The sequence below is a fragment of the Culicoides brevitarsis genome, chromosome 1 (genome assembly GCF_036172545.1).
Source record: "Culicoides brevitarsis isolate CSIRO-B50_1 chromosome 1, AGI_CSIRO_Cbre_v1, whole genome shotgun sequence".
NCBI classification, from domain to species: domain Eukaryota; kingdom Metazoa; phylum Arthropoda; class Insecta; order Diptera; family Ceratopogonidae; genus Culicoides; species Culicoides brevitarsis.
In genome coordinates, this window is record NC_087085.1 from 28,660,204 (window position 1) to 28,678,984 (window position 18,781).

An 18,781-nucleotide genomic window follows, 5' to 3' on the forward strand; every position below is an offset into this window, starting at 1 on the left:
ACGAAAAATCACACATCATGAATGGAAAAGCAGAAGACTTTCATCGAATATTGACGATATGATGAGTTGTCCGGGCAGCAAATTGAACACCAGGTGCACTAATAAAACGAAACATGCAATTTTTGCTGCGATGGCCTTGAAATCGATGACGACACACCAATTGATCTGGGTTTGCAAATTTGAAATTGCAACAGAAGCGAAAACACACAAAATTAATTGCGACTTTTGACCTTTTTCTTCTGCGAGGAATTTCACTGTTTCAATCTATCAGGCATGCGGATCGTGATTAATTATCGCCGCTCAATCTTTGGGTGTGTTTTGGCGTATTTTTCCATAAAAAGGGTGGCAAAATGCCGCAAAAGTCGAACAAAGAGCCATTAAATTCGGGGTTCAATGTCCGATTTTGGTGCAGCCTAGCGACTTTTTTCGCAAAATTCTTATCGGAAAGACGGCAGGAGGGGCAAGGTAGCAAACCGTGAAACAACAATTACATTTTATCTCGTGCGATAAATGTAATCCGCCACAGAGATAATACTCCGACGTGAATTTGTTTACACGAAAAACACACAATTTTTTTTCTTGCAGCACGAAAAATGACGCAAAATGGCTCGCAAAGTATCAATTAATTTCGCTGACACCCGATTTTGCCTGTCGATCGACGGAATGCATGCCAAATGTCTCGAATGTAAACATCGTCTCAACGCCAGTTCGCGCGAGATATTTTGGGTTTTGTTCGTTCTTCGGGCAAAAAATATCAATTGAAATGAAATCTAGTTTGAGGCGGATGTTGACGAAACAAGACAAGTGAAAATTCCGTCCATTAATCATCGCTCGCGTTGCTCATTCACGCAAGTTGGCAGCGAAAAAGGCAGCCAACAGCTTGGACTTACCCGTTCGAGTTTCTGGAAATATTGTCGCAGGAAGCTAATGGGGTTGTCGGGACGCTGCACACACAATTGGACGATGCAGTCTTTGAGGACTCGCTGAATCTGGTGCGATTGAATGTAACTTTCGCACTCGCGTAGGCTTTGTTCCTCCTCGGGCATACTTATGTTCAAATTCGACATTTTACGCTCTAAATTAAACATGAAATTTACACAAACGGAGAAAGATTAAATCACTAATTCACTATTTTTTTTCTCTTCCTCTCTACTATTTGTGAAATTAAGACTATTATGACAGCTAATGCGTGGTGTTGCCGAAATACTTGAAAAAGTGTTGCCAATTTTGCTTTTTCCCATGACACAATTTGATAGAACTGTCAGAATTTTTAATTGAAATCTGGGCATTTTGAGAGTTTTAAGGTGACCAGATAATTTCAAGCAGAATTAAGGATATGATTTTTAAATTTTTTTGAGATAATTTTTTTTCACCATTTTAGAGAAAATGTTTTATTTTGTAAAAAAAACAATAACCTCAAATTAATACAACATAGATAATTCTTATGGAAAAAAACCGTTACAAATTCAAAAAATGCTAATTTTTTAAATTTTTTAATTGATTTTAATTTTTTGATTTTTTTAGCAAATATTTAGAAAAAATTGAAATTATTTCTCATAAAATAAAAAAAATAAATTTATTAAATAAAATTTATCAAAATTATAAATTCTCTAAAATTTTGTTAAAAATACTGGAAAATTCAAATTTTCGTTAAAAATTTAAAAGTTTAACGTAAAAATGGTAATAGAACGAATTTTAAAACCTATTTTCGTTAAAAAACGGATTATTTTTTCCGTAAGATATATCTACATTACAGTATTCGAGTTATGTGAAACACATTTAAGAAAACCTTGATGTGCTTTGTATGTATCTTTGAAGTTGAATATTTAAAAAAAAATATTCTTATAAAAAAATAGGATTTTAAAATTAGAATTTTTTTCATATTTTTAACTTAGCACTAATTTTTATTGAAAAAACTCATTTTAATTTTTTTTAAGATCTAAAAGAAAATTCTTCGAAAATTTTAAATTTTTAAAATTTTAAATTAAAAATTTAAAATTAAAAAAAATAAATTTAAATTAAAAAAAAATTAAAATAAATTATAAATTTTAGTGATGTATTTAAACTTTAAGTAATAAAAAAAAAGTGAAATTTTTTTCCCCATGATTTTTTTAAAAATTTTAGTGATTCTATTTAAAAAATTTTTTTAAATTGAAAAAATTCTGAAAAAAAATTTTTTTAAAATTTTTACTTTTGTAAAAACAAAATATTTTGTAAAAATTTTTAAAATCTGTAGATAATTTAAATTGTTAGATGAAAATTTAATTTTATGAAACAAAAAATAAGAATTTAGTGAAAAAAAACAATTTTTTCCATATTCGAAGGCACTAATTTTTTTTTAAAGAATCATTTTAATTTTTTTCTACAAACTATTTTTTTTTAAGAAATTTTGATATGGATTTAAAGTTTTTTGAGTTTTTCAAAACTTAACCAAAATTTATGATTTTTAGTTAAGATTTCAAATTTATGAATTTTAATCAATTTAAAATTTATTCAATTCTAATTTTGATTTTTAAATAAAAAAAAATATTTTTTAAAAAATATTAAAGAAACTTTAAATTAGAACTTTTGTAGTTTTATATTTTTTTTACAAAAATTTTGATTTTTTAAAGATTTTTTTCAAAGCAATATTAAAATAATTTATATCGCTTCAAAGTCCAAAAAGTTAAAAAATTAAATTTAAAAGTTTTAATGCATTATAAAAAATTTATATCGCTTAAAAAATTTGAAAAAAAAATCAAGGAGTCTCCCCAAAAATAAAAGACATCAGGTCACCCTAATCAGTCGACAAAACAATTTCAAACGAACGCTTTGAAAAATCTCCAATTTTTTGTCGAATTTCAAAGCATTTTCATCAAATTTCATCTTTTTCTCGCATTCCTTGAAACGCAAAAAGCCCAAAAATGTCAAAGACACATCCGCCAGAGTTAAAAAAGTAAGTTTTCCCTCAAAAATTCGCATTTACCGCTAAACCGAGGTTAATTTTTAATTCTGCCCAATCAAACAGATACATGGACAAAAAGCTCTCTTTGAAGCTAAATGGCGGTCGAAAAGTCGCCGGCATCCTTCGTGGCTTCGATCCTTTCATGAATGTCGTTATTGATGACACCATCGAATACACGAAAGACGGAAGACAGAACAACATTGGCATGGTCGTGATTCGGGGCAACAGTATCATCATGGTAGAAGCGCTGGATCGGATATAGTAAAGATTCTCATTTAAAATAATAAAAAAACAGGATTTCAGTCAAAATTTTTAATTTTTATGGATTTTCATGCGTTTCATGTGGTTTCTACTTGCGTCTCCACGCTCACTTCAATCATGTCGTTCTCGAGTTTTATGACATTTTCGCTCTCTTCGGCGTCGGCAATGGCAGCGTTTGCCAAGTCATACTGTTCTTGGGTCACTTCGTTCAATAAAATGCGTTGACGTTGCTCTTCGATCTCCAGAAGTTGCTAAAAATTCATAAAAAATTAAATTTTATTCCGTTTTTCACTAAAATTGAATAAAAAAAACTCACAATTTTCATTTCTTGAATTTGTTGGTCCGTTTCCTGCAATTTCGAATCGACATTTAGCCGTATTGACGCTTCAAGCGCCGCTTTTTGTCTCATCAGCTCCGAAAGTTGCTCCTGTTGCGCCACAAAAAGCACCTGAATTTGTTGCGCGGACTGCGATTTGAACTTTTCCAGTCTTCGGATGTGCGAGCGTTCATCGATGCCGTGCACATCGCGTTTGTGATTCGTCAAGTGATATCCCTGGATGAAGCCTTTGTTGCAAATTTCACATTTAAATCGCTCTCCGGTGTGACGTCGAACGTGCGCCTTGAGGTCGTTGCCTTGTGCGAAGGATTTCACGCAATGGGGACACTTGTAGGGCTTTTCACCTAAAAAAAATATCGGAAAAATGAAAGAAATTGATTAATTTGACAGGAAATGAGCTTGTTGAGCGATGTGACAAGATAAAATTGATGAACTTTATCTTATCTTTTTTTTTGCTACCAAATGTCATAATAAAATTGATTTTACGGAAAGTTTGGGAGTTATTTTGATTGAAACGTTCAATAAAGAAGAAGCAAGTCACTGAAAAATAGTTTTTGAAGATGAAATTTGTGTTTTTACTGTGGATTTTGGTCCCGATAGTCGTGGGAGTTGCTGATAAAAAGAGGGTTCAATTTAAAACGGATATTTTTAAGACTCAATTTGGAGTCACAAGACTTCAACATTCCTTCGGAAAACATGTAGAAGGTAATTTTTTTGTAAAAAATTGTTTTTTTTGTCCTGAAACGCAATTAAAAATTTTTATCATAATTTTGATATAAAAATTTTTCCCCCAAATTTTGAGAATAAATTTTAAAGAACTTGAATTCTTTATTAAAAATGGTCATTGAACGCGTAAAAGATCTCAGAAATTTTAATTTTTTCAGAAAATATTTTTTTTATAGAATTTTGAAGAAATTTATTTTTGATGAAATCTTTCATTCAACAAAATATTTGGCTCAAACATTATTTTTTGAAAAAAAATATTCAAATTTAAAATTTATTTTCTTTTAAAAAGGCCTTAAAATTAATTAATTAAATTAAATATTTTTTTTAGATTTAATAATTTAATATTAAATTTAATTTAATTTATTTTTTTAAATTTTTTAATATTTTTCTAAAATTTTTTTCTAATAAAATTAATTTAATTCAAAATTTATTTATTTTTAGTAAAAAAAATCCAAAATATTTTATATTTTTAAAAAATTAATTGATTAATTTAATTCAAAAATCATAATTAATAAATTATTTAATTTAATTATTTAATTATTTTTTTAAATTTTTTGTCTCAAAAAATTCTTTTAATTTAAAAAATTGTTTATTTAATTTTTTTTACTATAAATGAAAATTTGAACATGAACTTTTAAATATTTTAGATAATAAGGCCGCTCCAAATTTAAATTTTGTTTTTTGCCCCATTTTTTTCGAAAATCCAATTTGGCAAAATAAAAAAAAACAATTTTTAAAAATTTAACCAAAATTGACCGTTTTTAAATTTTTCAAAAAATTTTAAATTTTTATTTCAATTTAATTATAAAAATTGTTTTGGAAATCATATTTCCATAAATTTTCTTCTCTTAAAAATTTTTTTAAAAAATAGTTATTTTTTTCAAAAATTTTTGACAGTTATTTTTTATTTTTTTTTTTTTAATTTTTAATAAATATTCTGAAATCTTTTTAACAAAAAATTTTAAATATTTTAAAATATTAAAAATTTGAATTGATTTTTTAAAAAAAGTATTTCAAAACTTTTTTTTTATTTTGCCTCCCCCCCCATTTTATTTCAAAAAATTTTGGACTTTATTTTTTATTTTCATTTGGAGCGGCCTAATTTGAATGTTTTTTAAAAAAATTATTAAATATTAAAAATTATAAATTTTGAATTAAATTATTAAAATTTATTTAAAAAAACTATAAAAAATATTAAAAAAAAAATTAAATTTAATTTAAAATCAAATTATTAAATCTGAAGTATTTTTTTTTTTAATTTTAAGAAAATTCAACAAATATTTAGAAGTTTTCTTTAATTTTTATGAGAAAAATTCTTCCTCAGGAAAAAATTGTAAGACAAAAAAAATTAAAATAAATTAAAAATTTTCAAAATCATTAAAAAATTTTAAATTTTCAGGCGAAAACTTGGTCGGCTTCGAAGCACGCACCATCAACTACCCCCAAGACCGCAACGTCGTCTTAACCGTAAACTACCCGCAACCCGGTATCGAAGGAAAACGCGTCACCGCCATCATCATTTACGTGAATCAAACCTCCACGATGGGCAAGGCGTTCATGCTCGATGGCGGCTGGGACAAAATCCACGCAAAATTCTACGTGGAAGCCAACTACACCAACCTCTTCGACTACGACTACAAAATTTACGGCGTCGACGACGACGCCCCCAACTTAATTGATGAATAAAAAAAAAATTCTCACCTGTGTGAACTCGCATGTGAACCAACAAATTATAGGCGCGATGAAATCCTTTGCCGCACGTCGTGCAAAGATGCGTTTTGGCATCCGTGTGATATCGCTCGTGCACCGTAAGGTCTGTCGCTCGCGGGAAACATTTTTCGCAAAATTTGCATTTGTACGGTTTTTCGCCCTTGTGCCGTCGCATATGGATGACGAGATAATCGTTGCGCAGAAAACGCTGTCCGCATTCGGAACAGAGGAAAGGACGTTCGTTGATGTGAATTTTATTGTGGGCATGCAAGTCTTTCCGCTGCTCAAACACTTCCGGACAGAATTTGCAGTTAAAAGTCTTTGGTGTGTCATGTGACGCGACATGCGCCTCGAGATACTTTTGCGAACTAAAACTTCGGGAACATTTTTCGCAGGGAAACTTTTTTTCAGTTTTCACTTCAGGCTCGTTCGTGTGACGTTTCATGTGATTTTTGAGCGATTCCGGACGTGTAAAGGACCGATTTGGACAAATTTCGCAAGTATAGGTCCTCGTTGCGGAATGCAAGACTGCATGTTTCTGCAAATGATCCGAACGACTAAAAGATTTTTCGCAATGTTGACATTTGAAGGGTTTGATGTTGGAATGCGTCAACATGTGACGCTTGACATGCGTTTGTCGCGAAAATCGTTTCCCGCAAGTTTTGCATTGATAAATTTTGCGATTGTTTTCGGTGTCGGTGAGAGCTTCAAACGAACTGGGATCTTGTGTGATGGTAGCAAGAACTTCTTTTGCTTCGTCCGAAAGTTCAACTTTTTTATTTTCTTGCTCTTCCTCATCTTCACTACTCGCTAAATGTTCAATTTCGTAATTTTCATCGTCCCCGAAATCCTCTTCGTTAAAATCTACAATTTCTTCTTTGATGTCCTCGAGTTTTCGCTTGTATTTCATGCGAGGCGTCAATGCTTTGTTGGTCTCTGTCTCCTCAACTTTGATTTCCACAGGAAATTCTGTCGGGGTTTCTGTCATTTTTTGCAATAATTTTTGGTAATTTTTGTAAGAATCGTCGCAACGAACTCGGAAATTGTAAGAAATTCGTAAATCTTGCTCGCAACCAGAGCAGATTTGTTGAGGAATGCCATCAGCTTCGATTACCTAAAAAAAATTAAAATATTAAAATTACAAATAATTTTTTTAAAAGGTAAATTCTTACTGAATTTGATGAACAAACTCCAATCATTTCTGCTAGAGTCAAGTTTAGTTCCTCATTCCGGGTGAAAATTGACTTTGTTCGTCGCACAGTGTCTCGCATACAAATTCTACATGCTTTTTCGAGGTTTAGGGCAAGTTCAGACATTTTACGGGTTTTTTTTATAACATTTAAAATATTTTTATAAAAATTAAGCTTAATTGATGTTGTTTTGATATGAAATTGATGTTTATATCGTTCTTAACGGTGATTGGTTGATTTATTTTACGCAATTCGATGTCGATTCGGTGTCGAGTTGTGTTGTGATTTGAAAGGCAGTCGAATTGAATTTCCGTTAAAAAAATTTTTTTCTTCAAAAAAAGTGTTTTTCTTTTTTTTTTTGTATAAGGTATGTAAATAATGTATGTAAAATTATAAAATTTGAAAATTATTTTATTGTAAATAAGGCCGCTCCAAATTTTTTTCGAACTTTTTGTCCCAAAAACTTTTTTTCAAAAGTTTAGAGCCAAAAATAAAAAAAAAAATTTTTAAATACTTTTTCATTAAAAATGACAAAATTCAAACAATTTTTGATCATTAATGAATATTTTAGTTGTTTTTATGGTCTTTATTAAGATTTGATTATTTAAAATTGATATAAGAATATTCCAAGTTAAAAATTTCAACAAAAAAATTCATAGAAACAACTGACCAAAATTTTTAAAATTAAAATTTTTTTAAAAAATTTTTTGAAAAATTCTTGAAAAACTTACAAAAATACCAAAAACAATTTTGATAATATTTCCAACTTTTTTGTTTATTTTGCCCCATTGGATTTGGAGCGGCCTAAAATTAAAAATAAATAATTTTTTAAATTAATTTTCATATTTATTTAAATGTTCAAATATAAATTTTTGTATCGAGAAAATCAATTTTTTTAAGCTATTTAATTTAGTTCCATTACACGTGAAACGATGTAGTTCATTAAGACCTTTATTTTCTACCAGATAAGTAAGAGTACAATAGTCAAATAATCGAATTTGAAACCCTTAAAGAGGATCTACTTGTAAATTAAATCTTTCAACTGGTATCATTAGATTGTATCAAAGGCTTTCATAATGTCGAGACTTGCGGCAATAACTGATCTACCTGAGTTTAAATTGTCTCTCATGTCATTGGTTAAACTTAACAGAGTATGGCACGTGGAATGACGATCATTTTGTAATAATTTACATTTTATTGAACCAATTTATGCCGGTCACATTTTATTTTTAAATTTTAGCTTGACTCCGTTACAGGGAAATAGTTACTTCCTTGTTAATCAACATTGACATTCCCATTAAATTCATTAAGTTTAAATCCAGGAACAAGTGCTGCAAAAAAACCTTTTTAAGCTGACTAGTTTCATACTATATATTTTTTTATATGAAAATTTTTTAAAAAAATTCCAATTATGTTTTATAAAAAACCAACCCTGTTGGAAAACTAAATAAAAGTTTTTCATCGTGTCATTTAGTTACATAATTCAAAAAAAATTTTAATACAGACATGGTGCTTAAAAAGGATTTTTAAATTAGGTATTGGATCGTGCTAAAATTGGGACAAGAAGAATTAAACATGCATTGGGAAAAAATTTAAATGTTTTAACGCATTTGGTCTTCATAAAATGTTCAAGAAAGTTCAGGTTTAATTAAATTGACCATTTAAAAACTTCATTGAAAATCGTAAGCTTCGAAAACTTCATTCAAAATTTCTGCTAAGAAAACATGGGTAAAAGACTCCAAGAAACTTCGTAAATTTTTAACATTTTAAAAGTTGAAATGCTTTAAATAATATTTTAAGAACTTTTCTTGATTCCCCAAAAAAATAACATCTTTTGTCATGTAATTCAGGGAAAAAGGCCTTAAAAAAACAATAAAATTGAAAAAAATAAGAGTTTTTCAAAATTTTCCGTGAAAAAAATTGAACTTGTTATAACTTTGATAAAACTTCTCAATTTAAGTTTAAAAGTAATTTTAAAAAATTGTTGGAAAATTTTTTTAAAAATTTTGCTGAACTGGCTGGATTTTGAAAAATTTTAAAAGTTTAAATAATTTTTAGATTGAATTAGTTAAAGTGAAAAAAAATATGAAAACATTTTCAACGAAAGGAAGTTATTAACATACAAACATTTTGTATTTTTAGTGTCACTTAAATTGATGGTTTTAAAAGTTTGGCGTCATCCATTAATGGCGTCGTCAAAAATAGGAATTTTTCCATTGTTGTTTTTTAACATTCAAAAAGAAAATTTTTAGTATTAAATTCTTCAAAAATTATTTTAAATAATTCAATACGAAAATTTTTTAAATCGTTGCAAATTTTATACCATAAAATGTATCGTTATCTTTTAAAAACATCAAGCACGAGTTTGATTTTTTTCTAAGTAGAAATCCGAAATTTTTTTTTTATTTGCATTTGTAAATGCCTTAATTGCAAACACAATAGGTTTTTTGCTTTTGAGCTCCATGCAAGAATTGCAAAATAAAAAAGATGAATCTTTCGAGCTTTGTAAACTAGCATTTCAATAAAAATTCACCAAACAAATCAAAATTTTTTTTTAAACTTAGTAACTTTTCAAAATAAAAACTTTGAACAAACAATGTGACTACCATTTTACCAAAAGATCTTAATACTTCCAAGCTGTAAATGCAAAAAAAATCGTTTAAATTTTGATGAACTTTTAAAATTTTTAAAATGTTAAAGATGATATTTTAGTAAAATCAATTCTTCTGCAAATCCAGTTTTGTATCTACTCAGTAAATTATCTACTCAGTGCTGGTGCTTTGTGATACTATCGTGAAATTGTTTTAAGCTTGAATGTCAATTAAAAACACCAAATAAGAGTAAATGGATTTATAAATCTAAAAAAAAAAATTTAAAGATTATTTTTTTATAATTTTAAATATCTTACTTGGGTAAACGACTCCAAATTTATTGGAAACCATAACTTATTTGTCCTATTTTGAAATGCAAAAATTGCAATGATCCGGATTGGTCCAATGTTGGAAATAGACTTTTCAAGTTTGTTTTTTCGTACCGTAAACCGGCGGCTCTGAATTTGTGAGAGAAAAAACTTGGGTTAAACGGATGTGGCTCTAATCACGAAATTATCCAATCAAGAGTTTAAAGTTTGCCCCTCTTTTGCATTGTGAGTCTGAAAACAAATTCCATCTTACAGCTTTTTCGGTAATATTTTAAACTGACTCAAAATTCTTTTAAACTTTGGATGTTTTCCGTTGGCAAATGCAACGTGTTCCGTATAAACACTTTAAACAAACAAAAAATGAAATTTTAAAGTTGAATTAGTTAAAGTTTCAAACTCCCAGTAATCGACAAATCAAACCGACAACCAAATGACTTTAAATCCTTTTTGTTCACGTAATGTTTTTGTTCAAAATTTGAAACTTCACAAAATTTGTTTGATTAACTTTTAAATTTTTTTTCAAAAGAGTAAAATCAGCTTAATTTTGAAAAAAATGTAATACAAATGAAATACTTCAAGATATTGTAAATTTTTTTTTTTCAAATCGCCCCTAGCTTACCATAAAATTTTACTGACTCCGTTTAAAATTGTTTATACCATCTAATGATAATTTATGGCTGGATATATTGATTTGCAAAAGTCTATGTTTTGCTAAAAGTCTATAATACGGAACTAATTATTTAGATTGAATTAGTTAAAGTGAAAAATGTAATGATAAACATTTTCAACGAATAAGGAAGTTATGCAGTAACATACCTAAACATTTTGTTTTTTAGTGTCACTTATATTATTTGATGGTTTACGCAAAGAGAACTTAGGCATCATCCATTAATGGCGTCGGCAAAAATAGGTAATTTTTTGACAACCCCCCCAATTTAAGAAGTGTTTTTTAACATGACCCCCCCCCCCTCACTGAAAAGAAAATTTTTAGTATCAGTTCAAATTTCAATGAAAGCTCGTGAATAATTTGAAAAAAAAAAGATTACAAAGTCTGAAATACTTCAAAAATTATTTTAAATAATTCAAAACGAAAAATTTTTAAATCGTGAGTCTAGCTTACCATAAAATGTATGAAAACTTGTTTTAAGCTTGGATATCGATTAAAAACATCAAGTAAGAGTAAATTGATTTATAGATCTAAGTAGAATGAAAAAAAAGTTGTTGTCAAAAAAGGATCTTTTTAAAAGTATTTGCAACTTACTTGTGTAAATGATTCTAAATTAATTGGAAACATGCCAGCATATGTTAATTTAATTCCATTTTGAGCTCCGTGCAAGAATTGTAAAATTAGCTTTTGATCACAAACTGTTAAATTGTACCACGGAATCCCAAAGATGAATCTTTCGAGCTTTGTCGCTTTCATTTCAATAGCAACACCAAACAAATCAACAATCAGAACTGTATATGTAACTGTAATGGTGATCAAAATGCCAATGATCCAAAACTCCTGCACGCACACAAACAATGTGACTACCATATTTAGCGAAAGGAAAAATGTACTGAAAAAAGCTTCCAAGCTGTAAGCGTCTTCCATCTTGGACAAAAAATCGTTTAAATTTTGATGAAGTTTTAAAATTTTTAAAATGTCTTTCTTTTTTGAAGATTCAGTTTGATCTGTTATATCCAACTTTTCTAGCTTGACTACCATTAAATCGATTTGAAAGCAAGCAAAAGCCGTTAAAACCAGTTGCAAATGTAAAAATCCCGCAAAACCAGAAATCACAGTTAAGCCTTGGTATATTTGAAAAACATAGTTCAGTGCAAATCCTATGCCACATTCATAATTCAGCCAAGGCAGCACAAAGCCGAAAGTGAGTTGCTTATGTCCAGTTATGATCCAAATCAAAAAGGGAGCAATTGTCAGAACAATCAATGCAAAAATAAGAATCACCATGCTCAGGCTTCCAATTAGTCTTGTCACTCGACCGTACCACAAATACAAGTTTTTCTCTTTTATTTCAGTTTTTTCATCGAATTTGTACGACAATATTTGGTCTCGAAAATACTTTCCTGTGTCACCATGTACTAGTCCTATGTAAATACGATATGCACCAACAATTGCATATCCGTAAGTTACCATACAATAACAGGTGCTTTTGAGATCTTCCGAAAACAAATAGATGCTGTAGCCGTTTACAAGAACATACAAAAAAATGTCAAAAAACATCAAATAAGAGATCCAATGAAGACGATAGTCTGCAACGAATACATCAAAGCCCGTTATTTTAAGAGGTAGGGAAATAAATTTGACAAAAATATATTTAAAGTCACTGTTTATATTTTTCTTTTGGCTTTCACGTAAAAAGCTGAAAATATACCAAATTTCTTAAAATTTCTTCATTTTAATGAAGAAAAATCTTACAATTTTATTCTTTTACTCATTTTTTTTTCAGGCTGGTCTATTTGAAAAATTGAAAGCAACTGTTTCAAGAATATTTCATGAAAGGTATCAATTCAATATATTTGCCACGTGGTAATAATCCATGTGAGAAAAATAACATTTCTGAATCAGACAATTGTGTTAGGCGAAACAATTAATAAAAGACAATTCAAATTGTAACCGGCGTCAACTGTCATTTATTTTGTCGGTTAACGACACGAAACAGCCAACAACTGAAGAAAGGACATACCTTCGCGGTTGATTGTATAATTTTTTTGAAAAGTTTAAAATGAAATTTAAAAAAAACATGGATCTAAGGAATACCTACAGAGCATTTACTCATTTGAAGTTGATGAAAAAAATTGAAGCACAAAAACTTTGTCTATTTTTTTATTTTTCGAAAAAAAATTTAATACACTTGACTATTGAATATTGAGAATATTTTGAAATTGGGCGACATACAGCCATATAATTTGAGAAATAATGCGCGTTTGAGACCAAGACAAGAAATTTCGTTCAATGAACAACATTCAGTGTGGTACAACGGTGTCAGACTTTTTACAGAAACAATATAAAACAGACTGTGATAATATTCAAGAATTTAAAAGAAACGCTCTGAATTACGTGAAAAGTGCAATAAATGTGAACGTTTAAAAGTATACCTGCCCAAATCATCGCAATTGGACCTGACATCAAAAACAACGACAATTATTTTTTTAATTTTATTAAATATATTTAAGCGTTCGAGGCTCTCAAACAGTAATTTTATCCCACTTATTAGTTTCCTTGGATTTTAAACCGTGACCAACTTATTTATATTTAAGAGTGTGGTAAATATACTGAAAAACTTGATTTGTAATTTCTGCTGATGAAATATTGCTGTTAAGTCACTTTAAGACTTTAAGCTTGAATATCAATTAAAAACATCAAATAAGAGTAAATGGATTTATAAACCTGAAAAAAAAAATTAAGTGTAAGTAACCAAAAATTTCTTACTTAAATATCTTACTTGGGTGAACGACTCCAAATTTATTGGAAACATTCCAGCATAACTTAATTTGATCCCATTTTGAGCTCCATGCAAAAATTGCAAGATCAATTTTTGATCCCGAACTGTCAAATTATACCACTGAATTTCATAGATGGATCTTTCAAGTTTTTCAGATTTGATTTCAACAGCAACTCCAAACAGACTTGTTAGAAGAATTAAATTTGTTACCGTAATCGTTATCATGATACCGATTATCCAAAATTCCTGTACGCATACAAACAACGTGACAACCATGTTCAGCGAAAGGAAAAATATTTTGAAAAAAGCTTCTAAGTTATAAGCATCTTCCACCTGTGACAAAAAATCATTGAAACTTTGATGAAGCTTCAAAACCTTTAGGATTTGGTTAGTTTTTGATGATTTAATGTCGTCTGTTAACTTCAATTCATCATCTAACTTTTCCAACTTGATGATCAACAAATCGATTTGAAAACAAACAAATGCAGTTAAAACCAATTGCAAATGTAAAAATCCTGCCAATCCAGTAACAACAGCTACGCTTTGGTATATTTGAAAAATATAGTTCAAAGCAAATCCAATTCCGTTCTCATAATCAATCCAGGGCAGCACAAAGCCGTAAGCAAGTTGCTTTTGCCCAGTTACGATCCAAATCAAAAAGGGAGCAATTGTCAGAACGATAAAAGCAAAAACAAGAATAACCATGCTCAGGGTTCCAATTAGTCTTGTCACTCGACCGTACCACAAATACAAGTTTTTCTCTTTAATTTCATTTTTTTCATCGAATTTGTACGATATTATTTGGTTTCGAAAACGTTTAGCTCTGGTTTCATTTATTAACCCTATAGCAATTTGAAGACTCCCTACAATTGCGTATCCATAAGTGACCATGCAGAAACATGTACTTTTAATATCTTCTGAGAACAAGTACATACTATAGCCGTTTACAAGAACGTACAAAATTATGTCAACAAGACAAAAATACGAGATCCAATTAAGACGAAAGACTGGATCGAATACATCAAAGCCAGTTAGTTTGAGAGGTAAGGAAATGAATATAACAAAAACATATTCAAAGTCATTGTTTTTATCTTTCTTTGGCATTTTCCTTAAAAATCTGCAATTGAATACAAAATTTTTAGAAAAATTTAAAATTTTATATGAAAAGATCTTACAGTTTTATTTTGTCACTCATTTTTTTTTTTTTCAGACTAGCCGGTTTGAAAAATTGAAAGCAACTGATTCAGCAAAATCTTATTAAGGTATTTTTGCCACGACGAAATAACAAAATATGTGAAAAATAACATTGCTGAACTAGACAATTGTGTTTGGCGAAACAATTTAAATGAATATTTAAAAATCCAGTGATGATAATTTTTTACAGAGGAAAGTTTAGGAAAATAAGACTATTTAGTTAAATTTTCAGTTTTTTTGAGAAAATGTTGTTTATTATTAAATATAACAATTTTAAACATTATTCGAATGGCTTATAGACGAAACCACCGAAGAAAGGAGGTTATCAGAACATGTCAATAGTTTTGTACCAAATAGATCTTTGACAAGAACTAAAGAGTTGATCAACATGAATGTTACTCAAATTAGAGTCATAGTTGCTTTCCTAACCGGACATGCTAGATTGAACAAATTAATGAGTAGAATGGGTTATAGGAATTCATCAGATTGCAGAATTTGTCATTCATCAGAAGAAACAGCAGAGCACGTTTTATGCGATCGTCCTTATTTGGAACACAAAAGAATGTTGCTGCAATAGTATATTGTTGTTAAGTTACATTAAATGGTTATAGAAATCTCTTTAAGCTTGAATATCGATTAAAAACATCAAATACGAGTAAATGGATTTGTAGATCTGAAAAAACAAAAGGAAAATAAATTTTCTAAAAACTCAAACAGCTTACTTGAGTAAAAGACTCCAAATTTATGGCAAACATTCCAGCATATGTCAGGTTTACCCTGTTTTGAGCTCCAAGTAAAAATTGTAACAACAATTTTTGATCCTGAATGGTCAAATTATACCACTGAGTCCCATAGATGGATCTTTCAAGTTTCTCAGCTTTAATTTCGACAGCAACTCCAAAAAGACTTGTAAGAAGAATTAAATTTGTTACCGTAATAGTTATCACGATACCGACTATCCAAAACTCCTGTACGCATACAAACAACGTAACAACCATATTCAGTGAAAGGAAAAATGTGCTGAAAAAAGCCTCTACACAAAAACAATCTTCAATCACTGACAAATAAGCATTGTAGTTTTGATGCAACTTTAAAATTTCGAGAATTTGCTTCGTTTTTGATGACTTAACGTCTTGTGTTAACTTCAATTCGTCATCTAACTTTTCCAACTTGATGCTTAGTAAATCAAGTTGGAAACAACAAATTGCGATAAAAATCATTTGCATGTGCAAATATCCCGCAGAACCTGCAATCACTGCCAAACCTTGATATATTTGGTAAATGTAGTTCAGAACAAATCCTTTTCCACTTTTATAATCAATAAAAGGTAAAACAAAACCAAAAGTGAGTTGCATACGACCAGTAACAAGCCAAATTAAGAAAGGAGCAAGTGTTAGCGTTGTAAAAGTGATGCATAGAGCTAGCATGCTCAATGTTCCAAGGAATCTCGAGACTCGACCATACCATAAATACCGTTGCCTTTCCTTAATTTCACTTTTTTCATCGAATTCGAATGATACCACGATGTCTCGTAGATCTCTCGCTGTCTCTGCATTTACTATGGCTAAGAAAATACGAAGACTTCCCACAATTGCATATCCATAGGTAACCATGCAGAAACAAGTGCTTTTCAGATCTTCCGAAAACAAATAGATGCTGTAGCCGTTTACAATTAAATATGAAACGATGTCAGTAAGAGTCAAATATGAGACCCAATGAAGACGATAATTTGGATTGAAAACATCGAAACCCGTTATTGTAAGCGGAAACGAGACAAATTTATCGCAAAAGTATTTGAAATCGTTGTTGATACTTTTCTTTGTATCTTTTGTTTTAAAGCTGAAAAGGGATTTATTATTGAAAGAAAGAATCAAAGTAAAGTTAAAACTTACAGTTTTCTTTCTCTTGCCATTTTTTTATCAACTGATTGCTCTGATCAACACTGTAGAACTAGCTAGATTTTTTGATTTGGAAAAACACTAAGTATTACGAAATAAATATTTTGTGTGAAATAGTTATTGAAAAATTGTTCTAACGAAAAAAAAATAAATAACAGCGATATGTCTAAAATATTCTAGACTTTATTTATAGTTTAAGACTTGCAACCTATTGGTTGGATTCGGTTGACCATAAAACTTTTTTCTAGGCTTCTTAATTTAATTTTAAGGGCTGATAAAGATGCAACTGCTTTAGGACAGCAGAAAAGTTGAGCTGAGTCATAACAACAATTGCGTATTTCGGTTGAACCATAATGTGAGATAAAACGTCAAAAATGTCCGTTAAAAGTATTTAAGTACCGGGCTTAGTTTCTAAAGCCCAACTTAAAAAATCTGATGATTTTTCTTTTTATTACCTATCGCTTTCGGCATAATTGGTCTAGAGAAAGTAAGGAAACAAGTAAAATTTTCAGGGACGACATTCATATAATTTTTCTGTTCTCCTTCAAAAAACTGGCGGTTATCAGGAACTTCTTGCATTTAAGGATGTCCCGTGTGGAGTTAATTTTTTTTCGATTCCTGCTTGTTGTAGTTCGTATGCCTATGAGTTTTCTATCGAGAGATCCCGAGGCAGTATCAGCATCGACCAAAGGCAGAATAAATCCGAATGCGAGTTTTAAATGATGAATGGAACAATTGTAATTGTAATTGCTACTAAATTGAGTACTGCCATTCCCAAAGTTCCCAGAAACTTTGTTACTCTGCCATACAACAAATATCGATCACTTTCTTGAACTTCACTTTCCTCATCAAATTGATACGCTAAAACAAAGAGTTGCTGTGACTATTCTTCCAATCCCAACGTATGTGACCATGCAGAAACAAGTACTTTTAAGATCCTCAGAAAACAAGTACTTACTATAACCATTGACGATAACGTAAGCGACAATATCCGCAAATGTGAAGTATGACAACCAAGTAAAACGAAAGACGGATGCCAATACATCGAAGCCAACCAATTTGTAATGTATTTGTCACAATGGAATTTGAAGTCTTGGTAAATATCTTTTTGCTCTTTTTTTGGAAAATCTGAAAATAATTTAAATATACATAAAAAAGTCAATTTTGTGTTTTAAAAATTATAAAAAAATAAAATTCCTTTGCTGTTTAAAGTTTGAAAGACTTCCTGAAACTGAACTAGTTGCAGAAGAATTTTGCTGGTTGAAATAAAATGCAAAATAATTTCAAAGTAAATAATTTTACTAAAATTCTTATATTTTTACAATCTGTCATGTTAACAAACTTGCAATCCAGGAACAATTTAAATGTGTAACAATTCATAATGGAAAACTACCTACTTGATCGATGGCGGATGCTCGTGAAAAATTTTTATTTGTAAATTTTCAATTCATCAGAATTTTTACAGAATGAAAACAACAGAGAAAAATTGCAGCTACTTCAAAGAGAAAAACTATATGCATGAAAAGAGGTTCAGGTATTCTGTTAAATAAAATTTTTCACAAAAATTTGAAACTATCCATTCTACCACCATTTTTTTCATTTTTGATGCTCTTTCAGAAAAAATTCCCGAAGACTGTATCTCTTAAGACAACGGAGAAAAATTCGAATATTCAAGGTCAATCAAGGAAAAAAATTCTCATGAATTTTTCTGCATGATGAGACTTTTTGAAGAAAATTCTGAATCCTTGTCTCCGGTTTATTGATGGCAATGTAATTCAAATAGTAGATAACGTTTTTTACCTTGGGTTTAGGGCTAAGGGTCATTTGCTAGTGAGCATAAAGTCCTTTGCTCTTCGAGGTATCAAAGTACATCATGTGTGTGGCTTACTGTCTTTAAGCATTCGAAATATGTTGATCACGGAAAAATTCGTGATAGCTCGACGTTTTCAATGTAAATATGTAGTAATGGGGAAATGTTTGCCTTCAATGAATAGATTCTTAAATTAATTTAATACATATTCTTTTTTAAATTAAATTCTCATTACTTCGTCTTTGTCAATTCCTTCAACGACTTTGTGTCACTGGAATGACAAAAAATAAAGTAACAAATAAACGCTAGAAAAAAATAAAATACAAATTTAGCAACAACCAG

General features: G+C 29.7%; 5 protein-coding genes across 5 annotated transcripts in view; 2 read left to right on the forward strand and 3 right to left on the reverse strand.

Annotated features, from left to right (window-relative positions):
* The window catches only part of LOC134829171 (cAMP-dependent protein kinase type I regulatory subunit), a 41,567-nt gene extending 40,375 nt beyond the window's left edge, over positions 1–1,192 (reverse strand). Inside the window, exon 1 of the mRNA XM_063842170.1 lies at positions 891–1,192. Coding sequence (XP_063698240.1) covers positions 891–1,088 — 198 coding nt within the window. The 5' untranslated portion in view covers positions 1,089–1,192. The remainder of the gene's footprint in view (positions 1–890) is intronic.
* A 1,584-nt stretch (positions 1,193–2,776) lies between these two features.
* On the forward strand, positions 2,777–3,377 carry LOC134838501 (probable small nuclear ribonucleoprotein G). Its single transcript, XM_063854044.1, has 2 exons — positions 2,777–2,935; positions 3,008–3,377. The coding sequence occupies exons 1-2, from the start codon at positions 2,904–2,906 to the stop codon at positions 3,204–3,206; spliced, it is 231 nt and encodes a 76-aa protein (XP_063710114.1). The 5' UTR covers positions 2,777–2,903; the 3' UTR covers positions 3,207–3,377.
* Positions 3,283–7,364, reverse strand: LOC134838499 (zinc finger protein 436-like). The gene is made up of 4 exons (XM_063854042.1): positions 7,151–7,364; positions 5,970–7,092; positions 3,522–3,886; positions 3,283–3,456 (listed from the first exon to the last, which is right to left on the reverse strand). The coding sequence occupies exons 1-4, from the start codon at positions 7,292–7,294 to the stop codon at positions 3,283–3,285; spliced, it is 1,806 nt and encodes a 601-aa protein (XP_063710112.1). The 5' UTR covers positions 7,295–7,364.
* On the forward strand, positions 3,982–6,015 carry LOC134838500 (uncharacterized). The gene is made up of 2 exons (XM_063854043.1): positions 3,982–4,247; positions 5,668–6,015. The coding sequence occupies exons 1-2, from the start codon at positions 4,103–4,105 to the stop codon at positions 5,952–5,954; spliced, it is 432 nt and encodes a 143-aa protein (XP_063710113.1). The 5' UTR covers positions 3,982–4,102; the 3' UTR covers positions 5,955–6,015.
* A 7,986-nt stretch (positions 7,365–15,350) lies between the features above and the next one.
* On the reverse strand, positions 15,351–18,453 carry LOC134837584 (odorant receptor 67d-like). The gene is made up of 4 exons (XM_063852967.1): positions 18,430–18,453; positions 17,588–17,757; positions 15,454–16,570; positions 15,351–15,404 (listed from the first exon to the last, which is right to left on the reverse strand). Exons 1-4 carry the CDS (start codon positions 18,451–18,453, stop codon positions 15,351–15,353), a joined length of 1,365 nt encoding a protein of 454 aa, XP_063709037.1.
* Positions 18,454–18,781: the final 328 nt, after the last annotated feature.